We start from the raw sequence: 18,914 nt of genomic DNA, 5'->3' as shown, positions 1-18,914 counted from the left end.
AAAACTTGACATTATTAATAGTTATGGGTAATTGAATGAGAATTGTAAAATGTACAAATTGTTTCTGTACTCATCGTCATTACTCGATGAAATTGTCAAGTGTTCTCTTATTCAATGTGCGTTTTGGTGATGATGCGAAATCTATTTTTCCATTCATACCGAGAGATGTCAAGTTTAGCGGAACTGTACTCGTGTTTGTATAGTACTACTGTATATCTACACTTATTGACAACTTCATTTGTCTAATATTGAACAGGTTTTACATGTAACAAGGCGTTCATATATTCTAACATGTAAAAGTATTTTATTAAATTGCCATGTGAAAGAAACACGATTATGTAACAGGAAATTCTGACAACTAAAATCTATTTCATCAGTGTAATAATTCTAACCGTCAAAAGATTCTTCTGACACAGAAAACTTTTTCCCAAATCATAAATACTTTTCTAGATGTCGGTAAATGAAATGTATGACAAACACACTTTTTTAACACTCAATTAACAGAACACGTAATTAACAGAATATATCAAAGCACACATTATATATTAACTTGTAGCAGACCTCTATCTCTTAGAAACGATTTTTCAACTTCATGCCTCCGGATACACAATCATTAATACTTTATTTTTCCCCTCCTAACTAGGAATCAGATGAGCTCTTGTTATGGTCGAGTTAATGTACAAATTAACGCAATTTTGGACGTAATTTTTTATAATTATCTTAAGTAAGTTATCTTACGGAGAGCGCCTGGCTGGCTTTCCACTGACCAAACTTGGGAATACGAACCTAAGTGTCTTAAAACTGCCCTCACGTGTGTGCGTATAGCTGTCTGTGTGTATCGTGTATCCCGAAGTGGTACCTTAAGTGTATCTCACGTGGTGTGTACGGTACGTGTCGGTGCAGTGTCGTAATACACCTCAGTAGCTCAGTTTTTCACACTCCACGCGATGACGTGTTGCCCGTTACTGCGATCTATTTCCTCAAAACAATACTTTTTCATTAATTCTGAAATTTTAACGTCATATCTGAATATTTGGATATTTAATCGAACTTTTTAATGGCTGTGAAGGTTGGTGATTATAGCTCCATGGACTCGTTTACTACGTTGAAACGATTGTATTTTTATTTCTAATAATGAGATGTGTTGCTTAGTAAATTTACCTGAGGAGGTGCGCATGTGCAGCTGGCAAGGTCACCCTCTCAGCTTTGGTTTGGTTGATTATTTACGCTGGCAGTATTATGTTACAGCATTGTGCGCGTTAGGTATTGTTGATCAAGGGGCCGCGCCATAACCTCATATGCCCTGGCTGCCCCTTCTTGTAAACGTCCTCTCCCCCCCTCAGAGTCATGTGGGTGATGTCACTGCTCACTGCCATGCAGGACAGAGGTTCGTACACAAAGAAATACATCATATTCATTGACAGTACAGTATATAGGTCACTGTTCACCCCCCCGTCGTACTTTCTCTCCTCTCCCTTTTGTTGTCTTATTTGACTTATGTGATAATATATGGAATCACATATTTTACTTGGTATGTATTACCTATTTTGCCTTGCCATCTTAATTTTGTTTAACCTTCTGCATCGTTCTTGTAACTGGTTAGATATGGGGTTCATGGTTTCCCCCTAACGATCTCGTTTAATTATCAGTTTCTGCAATGGAGGATTAACAAGATTTAATAGAAATTTAATAAAGAATGGAATGAAAGTCACGAAAACAAAAGTGAATGTCAAAAACAACAGTACAGTTATAATAAATAGCGTGGGTGAAGGAGTGTGGAAAATTTGCAGTTATTTTGATGAGTCTTGTTACCTGTGACATGATAGTGCTGCTGGAGATGGTGCCAAGCTGCCAAAACTACAGTACTGTATCAGTTTGCAAGTGAGAAGTGGCTGGAAGTCAGTGAAAGAAGTTTAGGGAGCTATTGCCTCTATTGATGGCTTGAAAGAAAAGTTTGAAGTGTGTAGCCAGCACAAGAAGTGTGTTGTTGTATGACTGAAACATGGGCAGTTAGAGAGGATGACATACGCAGCATTGATCGAACTTATATACAAATGATGAGATTGGTGTGTAATGTGACATTGAGAGAGAAAAAAAAACCTCTTTATATGGAGAATATTGGAGAGGTTTGCTTGGGCCTAAGAGGTAGGATTAGATGGTTTGGGTATGTGGAGAGAATGAAGGAAACCAACTGGACCAAGATGCATGAATTTGGAGGGGAGAAGAGCACGAGGTAAATGGGTGAGATTGTGAGAATTGATCTTTGTGATAAGCACCTGACTAGAGAGGTTATAGAGTAACAGTTCATCGTGCAGCTTAGTGAGCTGCCATTGGTTAATCATTGCTATTGTATGCTTGCATGAAAAATGGCCATAAAACATTATTGGCGATAATGAATATTTTTAAGTGAACAGCTAGAAATAAAATGAAATATATTTTCTCAATATTAAAGTGTTCTGTCGTTTTTGTTTTTTTTTAAACAGGCATTGGTGGTGAAGCAAATAGGAAAACCTGTACTGCCTGGTATTGTTAGCTTTATGGTTGGGGATGCAGGTAGCCTCTTTTCCTATTATCGTCCTCATCTCAAATTTTGTGTCACCATACTGTGTTCTGTATACTGTACAGTAAATACTGTATATACAAAATCTTAAACAGATTATTTAGCTGTTTGTTTTTATTTTATTAAATAGTTATTGCCATATATGGTAATGTACCTTAATTCTTCACACTCTGATTGAAGAAATTCAAAGGATATACTTAAGCTTCAGACCTACTAGAGAATTTTAATAAAACTTCATTCACAGGTTTTTTGTAGGTAGAGGATGAAAACTACAGGTATATTTTTGTCATCATGTCATAGGTCAAGGACAGAGACAATTCTTTAATTAACTGCATTCAGTCTATCTTTATGAGCCTTTTAAACATTTCATGATCTCTCCTGGGGCATCAGAATTTTCTTTGGCCATTCACATGTTCTCATGAATGCTCATAATGTCAACATACATGTACAGTATGTTGTATCATTGCTGCTCATAAGTCAAGTCTCACTGGTATGGTGGTGACAGGTGTCTCCATTTGACATCATCATGGGTACTAGAGTCACTTGTTGCCTTATTTCTTTATATTGATCCAAGCTGTATCCTCTCTTCTCATAATGATTTTATCTGTACACTATTGTCAAGCTCTTATTGACTTCAACTGGATTGTCTCAGTAATGGTGGAGGTGACGGGTTAACACCCAAAGGACTTTATGGAATTGTACCAAAATTTCTGGAGATACTATTTGCATGATACTAAATATGAAAATGGAAACGAAGTTACACAGAACCTAACAGAATCTGACCTAACCTACATAACCTTACCTAACTTCCTTGGACCCCCCAGTATATTAAGCATAAAGAACTTACTTTGGTATCAGGTACATTACCAATGAAAGCACTCCTCTTCAAGATGCATGGTGTAATTTTACATTTTATGTGGATGGAAGAGGACAACCAGTTGTTGCACTGAATCATTTCTTCTTCACTGTCAGTTCTTTGCTGGGTTTTGAACACTGCCAACTAGTTTATGTTGACAGATGATCTCTTGGAGATGGTCTTCATCCTCCACTAATACAGATAACTTGCAATACGATATTAAGCACGATGCGATAACAATGCCATTGAAAAACAAGATGGCTATCTTCTTCTGTCCTCTTTGAAAAAGAACAGTAGTACAGGTATACTCGAAAGAAATTAGAACTGTATCCAAACCCCTAATGGGACTTGAGTCCAACTACAGTACTATATGAATCTCATCCTTTTTACACAGAATAGGCTCAAGAACCAATTTTGTGAAAAGAAAAAATTATTTGCACAAGACAACAAGGAAAGTGAAGCCTATAACACTGAAAACAAAAGACATTTATGCCAATATTTATGGTAATAAAACCACCCAAAGAGCCTCCATTGTTACTTTTAATGTTTACAAAGACTGGAATTAAATTTTTTTAGTGTAATTGATGATGACAATAAGCATTGTCATGGGAGAATTCTCGGCGTAATATTACGGTAAATTTTTTTTATCTCCGTGTACAAAGCATGTAGAGACATGAAATTACTCCCTTATGATAAGTTTCTTTGCCATGTTTTATCCCATCTTTTTCCTCATGCTTTATCCACTATATGATCTCAGATAGGGAGAAACAAAACAAAAATTTAATTAACTGAAGAAGTTGTCGTATCGTTTTTATTACTAAATATCACCCAAACAACACGTGTGCAAAATATGAACGAAGTCTATAAAGTCCTCCTGGTGCTGTCTGCTCTAGTATTATCATTGTTGCTGCTCTTAATGATTCACAGATGCTCTTAAGGAAATCAGGTGACTTATAGGTGCATTTAGTGACCCCAGGTGAGAGGGATGAGTGTCTACTTATGCCACAAATATTTTTCTCTCTTTAGTCTGTTCTCACCCACTTCCACCTAGGACCACTAATCTCATCCCGAGCTTACCCTTTTCCTCCCGTTTCCACAAATTTTCGACAGTATCTTATCTTTTAGTGCAAGATATTTATGGCCATCCTCAACCTGTCACATACCTGTATTGTATATTCTAGACAGGGAAATAATCAAGCTGTTATCTTTGTAATGTCATGGTTGATAAGTGTTGTTAAGTCAGTAAATTTTTCTTCTTGGATTAAATTTTTGACAATGATTAACAATTGTCACCTTTTTAATAAAGCTTTTATGTATGTACCTTTGTATGCAGTTAATTTTTAGATATGCGAGTACATTATATGCAGATACTTTACTGCTCATCATTAATATACAGTTCATCTCACACATATACTGTACTGTATATATGTAGTACAGTATATACCAGTAAAGTACTGCATATAATTATAAATGTGTGTACATATGCAGTATAATTATGTACGATGTACTGTATATTTAAAAATTCCACCGTACTTATATATTCGAGTCCATAAGATGACAGTTGCACCAGAAGACTCAAGTGATCAGTGCTATAAACTATCTTAGTCATGGGGATACACCCAGCCCGGATCCTACGTCAGCGGAGCATCCCTCCCCCAACAGTGCTTGTGCGGCGGTGTAGGGTAGCTCATGAAGCCGAGGAGAAGGATGCACCCACTGGATGGAGGGTGGGCATGTGGTGCGAGGACAGGGGCTTACTTGGATGGAGGGAGGGAGGCTGGTGGAGAGATAAGGAGAGTGGGGCTAGTAGTGGGGATGTGCCACACACGTACGATGTGGTGATGGTGATGGTCTACGTGATGCTGTGTCTGCTGCTGGTGCTGCTCGGGGTGTTCTTGTCGTGCTTCACGCTCATTTCAGGTAGCTACACCACCACTAACACTGCTCATACTCACTCTCACTCACCTGTCCTACATTCATATTTCCTGCCCACTTAATGCTAATTACTGCTACTGTACTTGTTTAATTGTGATAGAAGTGACAATATAACAAACACCATATGTGTGTGTGTGTGTGTGCGTGTGCGTGTGCGTGTCCTCTCATGTAAATAGTAAATGTTAAAGATAAAATAAATAAATTGTCTAAAAACATAAGAGATGCTAATTATGATTATCTTTATTTTTGGAATTGAATATTAAAAGATTTTAAATACTGTATTCTTTAACTATCAACTACAGTACAGTATTTTACATGCCCTCAGATGTAACACTGCAAGATTTACATACTTTGTTTAAAGTACATTGCAGTATTACAATACCTGTATCTGTTAGATGAATAATTTGTTATTAAATGCATTATTTAAAAAAATAATATCTTGTATTATTTGTGTTATGTTGTGTTCTTACTTTAATTATAAGAACAGTATGTCAGCAAGTGAAGTACAGTATTAGACTGCACCATTTTATTATCTTGTTTCTGTATTTCCCCAGCCACGGTGTTTCTGTCGACACTCACACCCAAATTCTACGTGGCCCTGACAGGAACCTCATCACTCATATCTGGACTTATTTTGGTGAGTATGCGGTGAAGTAATTATGCTCAGTATATTTTATATTTTCGTGGTGGGGAATGTGCCCAAAAATTTATCAGAAACAAAACTTTCCAGTCTAATTTGAATACATTTAGAATTCATATGACACTCCAAATTATACAGTACAGTATTATGAAAAATAACTGAAGCTCACTCATATTTGTTTCCCCGAAGAGCATTTATTACTGTACAGTATTCCCTTGGTGGTATACAGTACAGTGGTCCCTCGGTTCACGAGCACAATCCGTTCCAGCAGGTTGCTCGTTAACCGAAAATCTCGTTAACCGAAGCCATTGTTTCAATGGGTTTTTGGGTAATTGGTTCCAGCTCACCGAAAATTGCCTAAATTCAACAAAAATGGTAGAAAAGTTCACTTACTCTGAGGTGTGTATGTAGAAGGCTCCTGGAGGATGATGATGATGATGTGCATTTGAAGTGGGAGGTGGAGGAGGAGAAGGGAGAAGAGAAGGAAGTGGAGGTGGAGGAGAAGCATTTTACTGCTTCTTGGAAGGTGAGTCACCTTCCATGAAAATGTCAGGAACCTCTGGACTGACAGATTCTCCACCATGAACATCCTCTCTCCTTCTTGAAGTGGAAGGCTGAGGGATAGCATCTTGTTCCCTCTGCCTTTTACTGAAGAAAGTGTCAATTGTGGTCTGTGGGGCATCTGTCCTCCTCACCATTAACTTATGTTTAAAGAAGGAGACCACTGAGTCCTCAACATGACACAAAGTTAGTTCAGTTTTTTCCACTTCTGGGTGCTTTGAAGCCAGTTCCCTGAACTTCTCCCAGTAGTAAATCACATCTTTCAACTGTTTAGCTGACATATGGTCATCACTTTCAATTTCCTCCTCACCACTGTCAGCCTCTACCTGTAACATCTCATCCAGTTGCTTCAAGTCATCAGGAGTAAGTTCCTCCTCATGATTTTCCGGATTCTCAGGCAGTACTTTTAAAATTCAAATTTAAGGAGGAATAAAGAAGAGATGAACAGGTACATTTTGATAGTTTAATCATTAGCAAATATAGCATGCTTCATTTATCAAAACGAGCAGTTTTAAAGAAAAAGCTGTGAATTCTAGAATTTTATTCTGTGCCTTTTTTATATCATAAATTGTAGACTTTCCAATGTCGTATGTTTCCATTAGAACAGTATTGCTCACACCACGTTCTAGTTTCTTAATTATTTCAAGTTTGTCACTCAATTTCAATGTGTTCTTCTTTCTCTTTACACAACGAAGTTTATCTACTTTAGGAGCCATTATTATGGGCTTGTACAGTACTCTGAAAATGGAAAGAGTAGGACTCAAAATTACATATGTTGTCACAGTTTGAGTGCTCATTTTAAAGTGGCGACCACGTGGTCGCTTGTTGTCGCTGTGCAGCTGTGGCGCTCACGCATGCGCACATACACACAAAAGCCCGCTAAAAAAAAAAGTTTGAGTTTTCGAAAAGTCCGGATTTCTGGCATCCTGATTTTTGGATTTTTACTGTAGTCTAAATCAGGAAGAAAAGATCATGATAGGCATTGGGAAAAGAGAGTTGGTCAAAGAGTTGAGGCAGTAGTCAGAAGAATCAAGAGGATTTGAGACTTTTAGAGAGTAAGAATTAAGATAATTAGACTAAAGAAGTCTCACAAATTGTGTCCTGCAGCATCAAGGATCTTTGTGAGAGTTTTGACAAGTTGTGTAAGTTTAAGTGAGGTGACATAGGACTCCTCCTCCACACCAACTTTGTCAGTACAGTACAAGCAGGGTACATTAGTCATTCTATGTTGTAGATGTTGAGATTACCAAGCATTAAGATTCAATCGTGGGATCTGGTTGAATTTTATTTATTATATGAGTGAGAGTGTCAAGTAGACTGTGCACCAGGGGGACACAGCAGAAGTATTTGACATAGCAATATTGCGAGAGAGAGTTTCTGAGAACAGATTTCAAAGTGAGGAGAGGAAAATTTAGAGATTATGTTGAAAGAAGTCTCAGACTTTGCATAGCAGCAGAAACCACTCTCACTTGTACCATGGAGCATGGAGAGCTGCTATCAGGTAATCATGGCTAACCCATCCAAACACAAAAAATGGTCATAAAAAGTTGATGATAATGGACTGCTACTGAGTATAATTGGCTTGAGTTTTGTTATCTTTAAGAGGAGTATATACTGTAAGTCAGGCATTCCCTGCCAAATCACTGCATTTTGGAACACTTACAGAATATGAAGGTATTTTTATCTTGGTCAGGCAGAGATTTTAGGCAGGATCTTAGGGGATCTTAGGGGAACTGGAAATTCTGCCTTTTCATAGAGTTCCAAATTAAGAAGAATATAATTCTGTAGTAGAAATTTTTTTTAGCTGTAAATAATGAAATTTGTCTTTCAGATATTTGAATGGTGGTACTTTAGAAAATATGGCACTTCATTTATTGAACAAGTTTCCCTCAACCACCTTAGTCCGTGGATTGGTGGGGGAGAAAACAACACGGCAGAGAGCACCACCACCAACTCCAACAACAACAATAACCAGCAGAGTGTGCCAGGTAATTTTGTGCACAGAATGAATGTTTTGGAAGACTGGTTTGTACAGTTTTCAGCTTCATAGGAAGTCATATGATGGATGAAGGTATGTTGTTACTGTAGATTTGATAATAGCTTAATATGTATGCAAACCTCACTATTCCACCAGCAATGATACAGTAACATTATATGACAGTTTTAACACAGCCTTCCTCTCACTACAGGTACTCTCAAGTATTCCATAGCCTATCTTCCTGAATTCTGTCATAACCTCTGCCTTTGTTCCTGAGAACTCTGTACCTGTACTGTACTACCTCTTCAGTGTTTCTATTTCATCTTTCATTCCTGGTTTTGCATGGGATGGATTGTGGGAAACAGAAACAGGAATGAAATTGTACAGAAGATACAGTATGTGCAAGAAAAATGTAGAACACAACATCAATTAATCACAGTACTGTCCTCGTGTCTGAGGGTTAGCGACCACAGTCCTCTAAACGTTTTTGGGCTGTTTTTACCAATCCTCAGAGATCATGCATCCCTCTGGAGATCCATTTTGTAATTTAATTAAACCATTCCAGTCTCTGCCCTGATCCTCCTTCCCTCAACTTTGCCCCATTAGCATTTCTGTTATTATCCCCTCATCCCTAATTATATGACCCAAATATCTCTTAAATCTGTTGAAATAACAATAAGAAACACTACATACATCACATTCTATTCTGTTTCTGCATACAAAACATGTGAAGTTAATTCTGAACCTCTGTATTAATATCAAAACTTCTTATCTATTTATAACTTTTGATTAATTTAATTATATACTGTACAATATTTAGAGATTATTGCCAAAGGGTCTTAGCTGCTTTATTCCTGTACAATTTATAAAATGGTTCAGTAAGTACTTAAGACAAAGTTTTGTAATGTTAAAGTTTATGTATGTCAGAGTTTGCTTTGAAATTATATTGAATTAAGACTGCAGCTTGTATAATTCCAAGTTAGGGAAAATTAACCAGTAAGCATAACCCAGGAAAAGAGCTTATAAGTTTTGCTAAATGATGTTGCTATTTTCAGAATGTAAAGTTTGGCGCAATCCTCTCAACCTTTTTCGTGGATCGGAGTACCAGAGGTTAACATGGTCAACCAAGAAGGAGCCATTGACCTACTATGATATGAATTTATCTGCACAGGACCACCAAACCTTTTTCACCTGTGAAGCTGATGCTGGCAAACCTGAATATGAAAGTAAGTTCTTTATGAAACGTGTCCATTAATGATGACCCTCAAGTAGAAGGATATGTAATTTGCATATTGTACTCCATTTTTTATACATAAGAATAGCAACTTAATGGATATATCTAGATATGCTGATAGAAAAATAGATACCCCTGTACAGTAGACCCTTGTTATGTTCCTCTGGGCATGCTACACTGTACATGTACTCAAAATAATGTACCACATGATTACTAAAATTTTTGTCAAGTGCAAACTATAGCATGATTATATTCAAATTAATCACTATCGTATAAGAATTCCAGCAATGTAAATTATATTCTCCCCGGTCACTTCTGTGACAATTTATAAACAAAAACTCAATCTAAAGGACATAAATAAACAAATAAATACTTCACTAGACCTTCAGTTCCAACTGTCAAATGTGTCACTGTCACCACCCCCATCTTCCCAGCCAGGGTTGGATGGATTTAGGCTTACAGTTTTTATCTTATATAATATCTTAGACTAAAGTTAGGAGAATAGAATTTGCATTGCTAGAATCCTTGCAAGACAGCGAATAATTTGAATATAAACGTCATATATTTTGCACAAGAGATAGAAATTTTAGCCCTTTGTAATAAAATTAATTAAAACTAACATTTGTATGTCTACTGCGAACTATAGCATGTATATATTCAAACTAATCACTATCTTATAAGAATTCCAGCAATGTTAATAATTGTATATTCTCCCAGGCCAGTTCAGTGATATTTTATAAGAGAAAACTTAAAGTCACTCTCAAGGACATAAGTAAATAAGCAATAGACCTTGGCATCAACTGTCAAGCATATCACCTCACCTCCCTCCCTCTCCCCCATCTTCCCAGTCAGTAAACAGACCATTTTGCATCCCTTAATTTTAGCTGTGTTGATTTATGAGTGTTTCTTTTAACATAATACTACAAAAAACAATGTTTTGTTTATTCTAGGAGATGGGGTGAGGTGCATCTGGGTAGACTTTGTCTTTTTAGTATTTTGTGTTTCTCTCAAGTACCAATCTAAATTATTCCATTGAAACAACATTTCGATTTAGTGTGAATTCGGTTTAAAGCGACCTCTCTTGGAATGTTGTATCTCATATCGACGTTCTACTGTATATTTATTGTTACCCCAGAATGATTTCACCAATATTTTATTAATTACGAGAAACTGTATAGACATTATTATATTTACTACAACTTTTCTATTTTCATTTGGTAGTAATGCAGACGGCGTGGAGGGAAAGAAACCCAGAAGTGCGAATTAAATCAGCGCGTTCTGCCTTAGATCTCAACCCAGAGTGTGCCTCAGCATACATTCTCCTAGCAGAAGAAGAATGTACCTCCATTATTGAAGTGGAGAAGAAGCTGAAAATAGCCCTTAAACATGCAGAGACAAACTATCGAAGGTCTCAGATCACGCAACATCAGAGTGGTACCATGGAAGCTCTACACAGTGAGTTGTCTATAATCTTCATTAACCTTTTCTTTACTGCAAATGGTAAATAAAGGTTCTGTTAATGTAGCATAACTATTAGGTATAATTTTGTCAGTATACTGTACAGGCAGTAATGTTTATACTGCACAGTAGTGTTTACAGTTTGTAGTTAAGCCTCCCTGTGTGGTGGGGGGGGACTCCCTGCTAAGTAGAAAGTTCTAGGCTTATTAAATGTCAGCTCACGGGTCCGACTAATTACCCAAATGTAGCCGCAATGAAGTCAAATAATGGTCCTACATGAATAAATCGGACTGCCAATCACTTCTCGACTAGTATTTGGTGTCACAAAGTAAGAAAAAATTGGAAAACGTAATTTAATCTGAGTTAATAGATTGCGTACATGTACCGAGGGAGCGAGTAATTACCCAAATGTACCCAAATGTAGCCGCAATGAAGTCAAATAATGGTCCTACATGAATATATCGGACTGCCAATCACTTCTCGACTGGTATTTGGTGTCACGAAGTCACAAAAAATTGGTAAACTTAATTTAATCTGAGTTAATAGATCGAGTGCATGTACCTAACCTAACCTAACACAACACAACTCAACTCAGATTGAATTAAGTTTACCAATTTTTTGTGACTATGAAACCAAATAATAATCAAGAAGTGATTCACAGCCCGATTTACGCTTGTAGGACCATCATTTGACCTCATTGCGGCTACATTTGGCTACATTTAGGTAATTACTCGCTCCCTCGGTACATGCACGCGATCTATTAAAGTAAGTTTTCCAATTTTTTGTGACTTTGTGACACCAAATACTAGTCGAGAAGTGATTAGCAGTCCGATTTATTCATGTAGGACCATTATTTGACTTCATTGCGGCTACATTTTGCTACATTTGGATACATTTGGGTAATTAGTTGGACCGTCAGCTCACTGCTGAAAGGGTTGATAATACATTGCACAAATATTTGCCAAAGTAATTTATGAAAGGTTACTTATTCTTGTTTTCTTTAATGTTGCAGGACGAGACACAAATGTGTTCATATATATAAAAAGACGGCTGGCTATGTGTGCACGCAAGTTAGGCAAGATGAAGGAAGCAATAAAGATGTTCAGAGATGTAAGTACAATATTAAATATTCTCATTGTTTAACTTACTCTTTGGTACAATTTACTTTTATGTATCAGTAAATATATCGAGTATTGTACTGTATTACCATGTTTGCTTTTGATTTGTGGAAAGTGATCATGTTAAGGGATTTTTTAGTCGCCTTTATAGTTGACGTCCTCTTGAAAGAGTGTTAATTAGGTGAAATATTACGTGATTTTATAACGTGATGGCGGCCCTGAGTGACTTATATTATGCAGCCAGCTAAGTCATAAGTAAACTGAAAAATCAAACACTTCCTTAACTACAAAATGCCTTAATACTGATGTGCAACCAGTTAGCTTATGATGGGCTGACCTTCCAGAACTCCTATCACAGTCACATCATCATCATGCCACACACATTTTATAGAGTACTGCATATTAGCTTGTTTTCAATTAAATGTGAATATTTTCAAATATTAGAAGACATTTATTTGCTTAAAATATCATATTTTTTAGGGTTGGTATCCATTTTTTTCTTCAGGAACCTAACCCTCATTTTCCCATGATAAGTTAAATTTGGTAAAGTTTGATAAATTAATGTTAAGAGCCATTATTGTACCAAACTTCAAACTTAGGATAATGGCAGGATGAATTATCAGTAACTTAGAAAAGCATATTTAACCATAATTTGTGTAGATGTTACACTCACATTCCAATACCCTTTTATGTTTAGCTTTAATATGAAAACTTTAAGTAAGACTTTCTTTAATATACAAATTTTATAAATTGACAGTTAACGAAGGAAGTTCCTCCAATCATGAATGTTCTAAACCTCCATGAAAACCTTCTGGAGGCGCTGCTAGAAGTAGGCGCCTATGCTGATGCGCAAGCAGTCCTTGCTAAATATGATGACATAGCACTTCCAAAATCTGCTACAATATGTTACACAGCAGCACTTTTGAAAGCGCGGACAGTAGCAGATAAGTAAGTATCTATTTCCTTTCTTTCTGTCATTCATCTGTTCATTATTAATTTTCTTTTGCGGCTTACAAGCTTTCATTATCATCATCATTATTAGAGGCTAGTGTAGAAGTGGAATCATGTTGTGTGATGTGTTACCTGAGGTATTCTAGTACCCATAATCGCCATCATTATTCTCACTGTCCTATGGCCATTTTCCATGCTTATGTGGGTTAGCTGTGATTACCTGAAGGCATCTCTCCAGGCTGCATGGTCTCTTGCAGTTTCTTGTCAGAACCTTATCTCCAAGGTCTTTTTTTTTCTTTTAACAACCTCAACCCATGTTATTCTTGGTTTACCCTTGCTCTTCTCCCTTTCATATTCAAACTCGTGCATCACTTAACCTAATTGGTATTTTCCTTTCTCTTCACATGCTCAAACCATCTCAGCCTGCCTCTGTGCAACACCTCGTCACTACTCTCAATACTAAGGCTCACTTAATTCTGAACAGTTTCCCATCTTTCAGTCAGAGTACTGTACTCATTCATCTCACCATCCCCATTTCTTTTTATTATTTTTTTTTTATGTATTTTTTCACCACTTATCAGCGTACTAGCTGTTCGGGCTGACAATCTTTTTGACAAATTTCTTAGTTCCAATAAGTGTTTTGATTTCAAAATGTACAGTACAGTATACAATGGTCCCTCAATTAACGAACGGTCCAATTAAAAAAATTTCTGTTGACGAATTAGCTCCCATAAGGATTTTCAATTCCATTAACGAACAAAACTTCGATTAACGGAAGCCTTACGAGAAACACGCTTGTTGTGTGCATCAGCTGATCGGCTAGTCCGCCAATATAGTACCCCTGTAATTGGTTCTGTTTACATTCGTTTCCAGTGGAGTAAATATCAAGAAAGTTGTGCTCTTGAATATTTTTGCATTTTTTCTATTAAAATTATTGGTCATTCGAATTTAGTTAACATATTGATAATACATACAGTACAGGGAAGAGTTTTTGTGTGCCAATCAACAGATCGAATCACCCACCAACGCTTCTCAGTTTAACTTTGTTTACAGTGGAGTGAACATCCAGTTTGTTGGTCTCTTGAATATTTTTGCATTTTTACATTAAAATTATTGGTCATTCTGAAATTTAGTTCACATATTGATAATATACAGTGCAGAAATTATTATGAAACAGAAAGAAAGCATTAGAACCAATGCTTTCTGTAAAGAATATGGCATTTCATCATCGATTGCCTCTACAATCAGCTCTTTGATATGTAAACAAAGCTGCTGGGAATACGACATACACACCTCAAAGTAAGTTAAAGTATAGTATTCTATTGTTTTTTATTTATTATTATACAGTATACTGTACAGTACGGTACTGTATTTAGTTTATTTTTAATATTTTGTTAATTCTATTACCGGTATACTGTACAGTACTTTGTATGTACTTTTTCTGAGAGTTGGAACCAATTACCCAATATCCCATTGAAATAATAGATTCAGTTAACAAAATTTTTGCTTAACGAACGACTCAGTGGAACCAATTCTGTTCGTTAATTGAGGGACCACTGTATACTCCTGTATAAGCCTATTTCATGTACTGTATGTAATCTGGGCCCTGAGATTTGGGTAAAAAATCATGCATAATTTGATTCAAGCTTTTGAGAAATACAAGGTACAGTAAAAACCCGAAGCACGAATCTTGGAAAAAATTAGTTAAAATTTGAAAACAAGATATTTCGTGTCATTGTTATTGTTGTAGAGTGACTTGGCATGGATCACTTGGTACCCACTGCATCACAACAACACAGCCATGCTGTACTCGGTCTACATGTGGCTACAAATTAGTGCAGGCCTGTTCTCTCATGACATAAATGAGGCACATTATGAGAACAATGACCAACCAAGTATGTTCGGTTAAGGCCCCAAGGAGCAGAAAGTGCCTTACTAGAAAGGATAAACTTGAAGTGTTAGCCATGGTCGACATTAAATGCTCTGTTCCTGAGATAATTCAGAAATTTGGAACAAAATACTGTACAGTATTCTGAAAGCACCTTGTAAGTGTGATCCACTTCAACTCCACTGAAAGTGGGTCCCATAAACACCCATATAATCTTCACTACATAACACACATCGCCAGGCAGCTGTACCCTTGAGATGGCTACACATGTTGCCACTGATTCATGTAATGAAACTGTAAAAGTTGTGAGAAATAAAGGAAATATAATATAAAACTATAAAAAAGAAAAAAGAAATATGAATCGCATGAGTGTGAACAATATTCTGCTCTCCCTAATGTGGTGTCACAGCATTCACAGCATTACCCATAAGATGGTTCAAGAGCAGGAGCTTTATTTTGTATATAAAATATATGCTATTTTATTTTATGTTGTGCTATGTATTGCATATTTTCATTGTTTATTACAGTACCTGTATAGCAATTTTTGCTTATTTTGCATATATAAAATACAGAATAACAAATGTTGGAAGCTATGCCCTTTTATTCATTTTATCACAAAAAAGAAAAAATTTTAACCAACTAATTACTGTATAGCTACAGAGTCCTCATTAGTCATTTATAGTAAGGGCTCTGTCCCTGAAAACCCTTATGATGTGTGATATTGAAAAATGCAACTCTAATTTACCCCCTGGGGAATGTGATCCCAGGTGGGAAGTTTTGGGATGCTTGGGTTGATATTTTCATACAGCAACAGTTACAAATGACTAGAAAAAACATGATGTACTGTACTTATAAATATATTTGAAATATATTATACAATTGAAATATATATAGATATTCTCTATATCACAACTGTTATACCTATCAACCTTCACCCACCACCATGGACCACCCAACATAAGTGAGCCACCACCATTATCTACACCCATTTTTACCACTCTTATGGCATTAAGATAATAAGCATTTAGTAAGAATAATTAAAAGTATTTTCTAAGCTGTGGTAATAATTGATATACCGTACAGTGGGGTTTCATTTTGTGTGGGTATATTGGACAAGCCCAAGAATATTTGTCTTCCAAGTGTTGAGCTCTGGCATACTACTGTACTTACAATGGTTTCAATTGCCAAATCTGACCAAGGAGCTGCTTCTTCATCAGTAGTGGTACCAATCATTTTGTGGGTTTGTGTGTTTCCAATGAACTTAATAGCTTCTTTTTCAGTTTGTAGAAGACCTACAGCACCTGGTGCATCAGGCGAGTGCATGCAGACATACCGGTAGACACTAGATACACTTCCATTAGCATTAGCCAGCCTGGCACTGATGTATTTGTGGTCCAGCTTCTGCCTGTTACGGCCGCCATCAATTTGCAAGCTATATGTTACACAATCTGTAAAGGTTTGTTGAAGTCATTCACGTTCCAACTCTGCAATGATTGCTAGCATTTGACGGTAAAAATTGGGATCATGACAGTGAAGTTCATTAGATGAAGGAGTGTTTGGTACAAATGCCACAACTGGTCCATAATCTCACATCACAGTGAGTACAGCGTGTGATTTGATGCCTCTATTTACAGAGACCTCATAAGCCATGAATGTGCTGATTCAGTCTCTGTCAGACAATCACTGTACACAACCATGGCCATTCTCATTAAAATTTCTACCTGAGATCTTTCGTAGTTGATAAGAGCACGTATCCATGTAGTGATGAACTGCTTTCGTGCCACACCTCCAGTTTATCTTGATCAATTGCAGCCTTGTGTACAGCTGAAGCCATGTGGTCAATTATTCTTGTCAGCTTCTCAGTACCATCTACTTGAACACTACTAGCCTGAGGCACACTATTGTATCTGGAGGCTTTTCTTGTAGCTTCTTCATTGTCCTTGCATATCTCACAAAGAATAACCACTCTTCTGCCCATCTCTTTCAGTTACATGTGATTTCATGTTTGGAAACTTGTTAAGGACACATGCAATGGTTAGAGCTGCATCCTTCTGCATGTTGACTTCTTTGCTTGCACATTTTGGTTCAGTTAAAGAACAGTCATTAACATCAGGGCATCTGTACTACTTCTGGAATGTCCTTTTACTGGCAGAGTGCAGCTGTGTTCAGGACTTGAAGTTGAGATTGTTAGTGATTGAGATACAGCTTCTGAAGATTCACGAGCTCCAGCACTGCTAGTTGATGGTTGTTCTTGTTGTAATTGTGGTACTGTTTTTGTAATAATATGAAAGTATTTTGTTTACAACCTTTTGAGCTCTCTCTGAGATCTAAAAGATTCCCTTAGGACAATTATTTCTTTTCTTTTTTTCACAATATGTATGTAGGATGATGTGTGCATCTATACAGCATCAGTAAAAATAAATGAAGAAAGTTACTTATATCTATCCAAAAATACTAGTTGAAAAACAACAGCTTGGCCCAGTTGCCTGGTTACAGAGACGAGTCTAACCTGGCTACAATGCCGCCAGCGATGTTAACAGATGTAAAGTTGAAAAGAATGTTATCTGTAAATCTTCATTTGTATCAGGTATTTGTAGATTGAAAAATAAATGTTGCAGGTATGGCATTAATAGATTTCAATGCTTGTAAGATTTCAGAATTGGTTACTGCTTAGCTACCTTTGAAAAGTTTGGTGTTTGGCTCTGCTGTACGGACGTTAATCGTCTCAGGTTATCGTCATCAGTGCAGTACAAAGTAGTTATAGACCGACCTTTTATATTTACAATAATTATTTTTGAATTAAGTGAAAATAATAATGATGTGTTTAAGTAAACAGTAATATATTTTTAATTCTGGAGTTGGGTTAAGTAGAATTTAGCCTACTGGAGACAGCAAGGGGGGGGGATTCATTACCTTGCGGGAGACAGCAACTTCACATATAGGATGCAGGCTGATTTTTTTAGCCATTTTTTCAGACAAAAAAGTGTTTAATATGCCGTAAAATACAATACAGTGGGGTATGCTATAACGAATCTAATTGGTTCTAGAACCTTGTTCGTTATAACATTCGTTCGTTATAGGATTAATCCGTTCCAGGCCCCCAAATACATCCACTTAACACTGAAAAATATAATATAAAATTGTAAAAATTGTGAAAAGTGCATAAATATGCATCTAAACCCCTGAAATAAAGAATATCATTAATACTTGTAATAAAAAAACAATAAATTAGTAAAAAAAAAAATTTTTAAATAATGTTCGTTATAGCTCGTTGAACAGGCTTTGTGTGAAATATAACAAAGTCTAGGACTGCTTTTAGTATCCTGGTGGTCCAGTGGTTAGCGTTCCCCGGTCACAGTCATAGGCTTGTGGGCCGTGGGTTCGAATCCTGGCGGGTTGAGGTGTTGATTATATATATATATATATATATATATATATATATATATATATATATATATATATAAATAATAATTTTTTTTTTCTGCCACATATACTGTACATGACAGTAAATGAGAAGTCTGACAATTGGGTAACTGGCTGAGTGACTTTACTGGTGGAGATTAGTCTATTTATCCCCAGTGAGTTAAAGGAATGTAGGTTATATGGTGATTGTATGAAAATTATGACAAATTAGAAGCTTATTTGTAGACTTAATAAGTGAAATAAATATGCTTACTGATAGTAAAAACAAGACTGCATTATTATAGCATAAGGTATAAATAGTAGTTAGGGATT

General features: G+C 36.4%; 1 protein-coding gene across 8 annotated transcripts in view; it reads left to right on the top strand.

The window, feature by feature from the left end:
- The window catches only part of LOC121867323 (protein ST7 homolog), a 62,229-nt gene that overhangs the window by 25,854 nt on the left and 17,461 nt on the right, over positions 1–18,914 (top strand). For 3 of the 8 annotated variants that reach the window (XR_006089114.1, XM_042367236.1, XM_042367242.1), the window contains exons 2-7: positions 5,906–5,988; positions 8,384–8,540; positions 9,586–9,756; positions 10,986–11,219; positions 12,235–12,332; positions 13,098–13,288. Coding sequence is in view for 7 of the 8 variants with exons in the window: in XM_042367236.1 (XP_042223170.1) it covers positions 5,906–5,988; positions 8,384–8,540; positions 9,586–9,756; positions 10,986–11,219; positions 12,235–12,332; positions 13,098–13,288 (934 nt within the window). In the remaining variant the exon portion in view is untranslated. Of the gene's footprint in view, positions 1–1,401; positions 5,337–5,905; positions 5,989–8,383; positions 8,541–9,585; positions 9,757–10,985; positions 11,220–12,234; positions 12,333–13,097; positions 13,289–18,914 lie in introns of those variants that run through there. The other 5 variants (XM_042367238.1, XM_042367240.1, XM_042367241.1 and 2 more) reach the window with 4 other exon arrangements.

This window comes from Homarus americanus, unplaced genomic scaffold (genome assembly GCF_018991925.1).
Source record: "Homarus americanus isolate GMGI-L3 unplaced genomic scaffold, GMGI_Hamer_2.0 scaffold6317, whole genome shotgun sequence".
Classification (NCBI taxonomy): domain Eukaryota; kingdom Metazoa; phylum Arthropoda; class Malacostraca; order Decapoda; family Nephropidae; genus Homarus; species Homarus americanus.
Note: the sequence above shows the minus strand (reverse complement) of the source record. Positions and strands in the feature narration are given on the sequence as shown.